The sequence below is a fragment of the Solea senegalensis genome, unplaced genomic scaffold, assembly GCF_019176455.1.
Source record: "Solea senegalensis isolate Sse05_10M unplaced genomic scaffold, IFAPA_SoseM_1 scf7180000013378, whole genome shotgun sequence".
NCBI lineage: Eukaryota > Metazoa > Chordata > Actinopteri > Pleuronectiformes > Soleidae > Solea > Solea senegalensis.
The window spans coordinates 437-6,254 of record NW_025320812.1 but is presented as its reverse complement, the minus strand read 5'-3'; the positions used below and the strand labels follow the sequence as shown (position 1 = coordinate 6,254).

Sequence of the window (5,818 nt, the reverse complement as noted above, 5' to 3'; positions counted from 1 at the left end):
AGCTAACCTCACAGGTGAGTCGCGTCTACCAACATGAACTTGGCTGCGAGGTCAGCCATTTTGAATTTAAAGACTTGAGCCACCTGCTATCATGTTGTTTATAAGCAACAAAACCTCTGTGTACACACTGTCCTCACAGAGAAGGCTGCTCCCTCCACTGTCCTCACCATCCCATCATGAAAAAGTGAATGTGATTTAATAATCCACGACAGCACAGCCTGACAGAGACCACTCATGCTGCAAAAAAAGGGCCACTTGTTACCAAGGCAACCGTGTTTGGTGAGCAGGGGTGATAAATTGCGGCGGTATCTGGCTAATAATTTCTATTATGTGCACTAGATGTTTAGATTATCATGTAAATGGAGGGGGTAGGTGACAGCAGGCGGTGCTGATAGAGGAGATCAAACACACAACACATGAGCAATCACCACCTGTGGCTGTGCACACAACACAGGAAGAAGGACAAGACGAAGGTAAGGCTGGATTATTCTTCGTATTTAAAAAGTAAAAAAAAAGTCTTAGGGGGAGGAGAGAAAATGTACAAACTGACAAATCATTGGTGCAGATAAGGAGGAAGTCAGGTTGCTTAAACTTGGTGGCAGTTCTTTGGTGTCGTCACACGTCTCTGGAGCAAATAAAACTTTCCCCTGGTTGCTTTGTCATCAGACTATAAGAGATGAATTTGGCTCCAACACAAGTCACTTTAAGTTGAAGCAGGTCGTTACACGAGGGGTAAGAACCTTTTCTAATAATCAAACCTTGAAGTTAAACTCTATTTCTGTTTGTTTTTAAAGACATTTATTTAATGATTTTATTTATTTCTTCCTTTAAAATGTGACATTATTTTGATGACACTGCTGCTGAAGATCAGAGACACTCATTTCCCTCCGGTGTGGTCAAGTCATTATGTTTATGAGGGTCATCGTCTTCACAGCATGTCCACTCTTTATGAATACGGAGATAGAGTGAGAGCAGTGGCTGCGAGTTAATGATAAAAGCATCGTTGTGCTGTATTTACAATGCAGAGGAAGCAATAACACAGTGTTACTGTTGATATACAGAAACAAAGCACTGGCTCCTCATTAAGAGATAATTCACCTCCACAATAAACTCTGAAGAAGAAATTATGAAGGGCTGTTATAAAAGATGAATTAGAGTTTATCTGTGGCTTCTTTTCAGCTCATAGACTGAAGATTTATGTATAAAAGGTGAAGCAGCATCGTCAGCTTCAGACCTGGAAAAACACAAATTCATAAAAGACTCAATTAATGCAAAATCTACGTCAGCTTAAGTCTATGATGCCTAAGAAAATAGTCAAAGTTTTATCTCACTGTTCGACAGACTTTTCCAACAGGAAAGTGAAGTTTGTAAACCACTCACTCTCCCACACCAAAGCCCACAGAGAAAATCAATCATGTTAACATCACACACACAGGAGTTGTTGATCCACTGCTGCCTCCATCACTAAGATCAAATGTCTTATTTTGTAAAATTCGGCTTTTAAAATATTTAATTTAGACATACCTTAGTGACACAAAGTGACCACACGAGGCAGCAGTCGACCAGCAGCTCCTGTGTCCCCGCGAGCTAAAATCACTGCTTTTCTCTATGAGGTTTGGTGTGGGAGAGTGAGTGCTTTACAAACTTCTGTTTCCTGCAGGAAAGTCTGTCGAACAGTGAGATAAAGACGTGAACATGTTCTTTAGGAACCGTATTGAAATTTATTCAGTGAATTTATTTGCTATTTGCTACTATTGCTTAAAAAAACACTTAAATTATCCCTTAAATACCCTTAAATAATAATTCAGCCCCACAATAAACTGACGTAAATAAAATAAAGGATTTACAGTTAATCTCAGGCTTGTTGCTGGGCTCGTTCAGCTTGTCGATTAAAAATGAATGTTTAAAAAGCTGCGCTCTCTCTCAGGCCAAGTGTCAGAGGGACAACGGGCTGAAAACACGGCGCTGTACTGTGTGGTAATCTCCTTCCATTCTGTCTTATCAGCAGAGCTCAAAGCCCTGGAGGAAACGATGAGCAGTGGTTTTATCAGCGGGAACAGGAAAACCACGCTGTCTCCACGGGTTTGTTCCAGGCTGATGACCCTCTAAGACACGTCTGACCCTCCATCACCAGCTCCTTCACCACCTCCTGAGAGACAAGGACGTTATGTTTCTGTCTGCGTGAGAGTCCAACACGGCGACCACCATGCAGGAGTGTCACACCGGCCTGTGTCTGTCAGTCTACATCATCACGTTTGTGCTGGGTTTGCCCGCCAACCTCCTTGCCTTCTATACGTTCTTCAACAAAGTCAGGCAGAAGCCCACCCCCATCGACATCCTGCTCCTCAACCTGACCATCTCTGACCTCCTCTTCCTCGTCTTCCTGCCCTTTAAGATGCACGAGGTGGTCAACGACATGGTGTGGGACCTGCCCTACTTCCTCTGCCCGCTCTCTGGCTTCGTCTTCTACATGACCATCTACAACAGTACCTTCTGTCTGACTGCGGTCAGCGTGGAGCGTTACCTGGGCGTGGCCTTCCCGATCCAGCACTCCCTGAAGCGACGGCCTCTGTACGCCATCGGCGCCAGCATCTTCTTCTGGATCTTCTCCTTCCTCCACCTGAGTATTGTCTTCATCATTCCCTTCATTGGTGCTGGAACCTCTCCCGGTTTGAGCCCAGGACAGAACGCCTCCGCCGCCTCAGTCGTAGGTGACGTCAACGAAAAGAAGGTGTGTTACGAGAACTTCACCGAGGCCCAGCTGAACGTGCTGCTGCCCGTGCGTCTGGAGCTCTGCGTGGTGCTTTTCTGCATCCCTCTCATCATCTGCAGCTTCTGCTACATCAACTTCATCAGGATTCTCTCCAAACTGCAGAACATCAACCGGCGCCGGCGCCTCCGGGCCATCGGCATGGCGCTGGGGACTCTGCTGGTGTTCGCCCTCTGCTTCGGTCCCTACAATGTCTCGCACATCGTGGGTTTTATTTACTGGAAAAGTCCAAAGTGGAGAACCAAGGCCCTGCTCTGCAGCACCTTCAACGCCTGCCTCGACCCGCTCATCTTCTACTTCTCCTCCTCGGCTGTCAGAGGCAACGTGGGCAGTCTCGTCGACGGGGTCAAAGGTTACCTGGACAGGTGCATGCCCTGTCACCTTGTCCTGCGCTGCTGTGAGACTGAGCCAGACACCAGATCCAAATCAGACACCAGATCCAAAGATGAGAGCAACACAAACACGATCTGAGCGAGCGATCGAGCGAGCGATCGAGCGAGCGTCTCTGCTGCCCGGCAGGAAATGAATTCATGTTTATGTTTTTACTTGTGAGGGAAATTGTTTGGCGTATCGCGCAGTGCAGCGCTGTCCTCGTTTGACTCTCTGATGAACTTCCTTTTTCAGAAACAAGACACAAGCGAGAGAGAGACTCAGTGTGTCTGTGTTTCTGTGTGAAGCTGCAGAGACGGACGGACGACTCCAAACTGTCGCTTTCACATGAAACAATATTTACGACACAACAGCGACATTTCATATGAGCTCCATTAACGCAGTCAGGCACAGAAAAGCCAACAGAGGGAAAATCTGCAACAGCTTTGTACGTCATCGCTCACACTGAGAGATAAAGCTTATCTACCTATTTTAAGGCATAGTTAAGGGTTTTGTTTAAGTGTGTTTGTATAAGGTTTTCACTCATAGTCACTCTGAATAAGTTTGCTAATATGTTCTCGTCTTTATCTCGCTGTTTGACAGGAAACTGAAGTTTGTAACAAGTACTCGGCCATTTTGTGTCTGAGATACAAACACAAAATGGCTGCCAACCAGAGACACACAGAAGAACTGATTTTAGCCACTTAACAAAAGACTTGACGTCTGAGTTTATGATATCTGGAGCACATGTTCACGTCTTTATCTCACTGTTAGACAGACTTTTCCAACAGGAAACCACTCACTCTCCCACACCAAAGTCCATAGAGAAAATCAGTGATTTAAGCTCGCGTGGACACAGGAGCTGCTGGTTTACTGCTGCCTCGTGTGGTCACTTTGTGTCACTGAGGTCAATCTGAACAAAGGATTTCAAATGCTGAAATCATAAAATAAGACATTTGAACTTAGCGATGGAGGCAGCAGTGGATCAGCAACTCCTGTGTTCCGTGATCACTGATAAAATCACTGATTTTCTCTATGGGCTTTGGTGTGGGAGAGTGAGCGTCTAACAGTGAGTTAAAAATATGAACTGAGTCTTGTTTGTCCTCGTGTCTCTGCTGGCAGCCATGTCGGTTGTTTGGAGCGTCCATGTCTCAGGCTGGTTCCTGCCACAGGGGGGCGCTCACAGTTGACCTCATTCAACCACACTGATTATTTCACAGTTTGTGTCACATGTTCTCTAGCATTGTAGCATGAAAACTAATAAAGCATTTCAGCATGTTGGTAATAAAAAGTCAACTTTTCAGCTACAAATATTATTCAGTTTACTCTTTCATACTATACTTTTGTTTTTTGTCTTACGTGATTATTATTACAGATATTTTTGGATTAGAAACCTTGTGTTGTTTATTTCAAATGACATAGCTGTTTAAAGCATACGTGTGACTTACATAGCCTGTATGCAAGTACGTGTGATACTGTAAAACTGTTGTGACGATGAATGGAATCATGTAAGACAAAGTACTGGACCTTTATTTTCATACACAAATTACATAAACATATATTTTAAATAATTCATGATTCAGTGTTGTTCTTTTTAATGCATCAGTGACGTGAGAGTGGTTTCTCTGTATGTGTAATAAAAATAACAGTAACAATAAGAGAAATAGAAATAGAATTCTGCAGCGACATTTTGATCTTGCAGAATTTTGGGAGGATTGCACCTTTAAACATTGAAGCTTTTAGACCAGAATTTTTTTTAACGAGTGCCAGATTTGATAATGTGAAGATGTCTGAGCCAATGGTACTTTTTTTTAACAATATTTTTTACATACAAATACAGTGTTTAATTAAAATGAGTTGTCTAACAATGACATTTTAATAATCAAATGAATGTGTGTCTGAACGTGTCTGAATTCAATTACTTTTTCAGTATGTTATGATTATATTTTCAGTTTGAATATGGTTATTATTTGTGAAGCTGAGCTGGATTTTCCATAATGTCATTAAACGCGTCATAGCTCTGTGGACCTGCTCTAGTAGTATTGCTGGCCTTTCGTTGAAGCTGCCATTTCCTATTTGGTTATAATTTTGACTGATGTGTGTCGTCAGCCAATAAATATTTGATGCATAGTGACAGAGTGATGTCATCAACGACGTTTGAACCTTTGGCGGGTTTTGAAGTAAGCTATGGCCACTGCATTAACACCACCGATCTATCAGATCAGAGTCTCTGATCTTGTTCGTGTGCACTTAGTGGTGAGGACAAAACTGTTGATCATAAATAGTGCCAGGGACGTGTTCCGTGCTTATGTGGAAGCTTGTTTTTGTGTCATATGGTGGCTTGTGAAATTGCTGTTGCTGAGTGACATAACGGAAGATGTGGTGGTAATGATGCAGTAGCCTATAGATGCGCAGTGGTGTGCGTGTGCGCTGTGCTTGTTGCAGATCAACTATCTCGTGAATATAGTGCATAATAGTGTGTTTTGTATGTGGTTATGTTTGTGCCTGTTTTTTTTTGTTTTTTGTACTGAAGGCCCTGACTGAAACCCCACAGTACGCTACAGACAACTACTAACCACTATACCACCACAGCACTCTCTTCCTACAGTCAAATGTCTTAAATGAAACAAAAATGTCATAGTTAAGTATGTCGTCCAAAATGTGACAAAAAAGTCATAG

At 43.1% G+C, this 5,818-nt stretch overlaps 1 protein-coding gene across 2 annotated transcripts; it reads left to right on the top strand.

Moving 5' to 3' along the window:
* Nucleotides 1–604: 604 nt before the first annotated feature.
* On the top strand, nt 605–3,936 carry LOC122760297 (free fatty acid receptor 2-like). Of its 2 annotated transcripts, none has more exons than XM_044015383.1 (2): nt 605–732; nt 2,009–3,936. In XM_044015383.1, exon 2 carries the CDS (start codon nt 2,207–2,209, stop codon nt 3,239–3,241), a length of 1,035 nt encoding a protein of 344 aa, XP_043871318.1. In that variant the 5' UTR covers nt 605–732; nt 2,009–2,206; the 3' UTR covers nt 3,242–3,936. The 2 variants fall into 2 exon arrangements, with proteins under 2 accessions (XP_043871318.1, XP_043871317.1); XM_044015382.1 differs by having other exon boundaries at nt 2,006–3,936.
* The last annotated feature ends 1,882 nt before the right edge of the window (nt 3,937–5,818 follow it).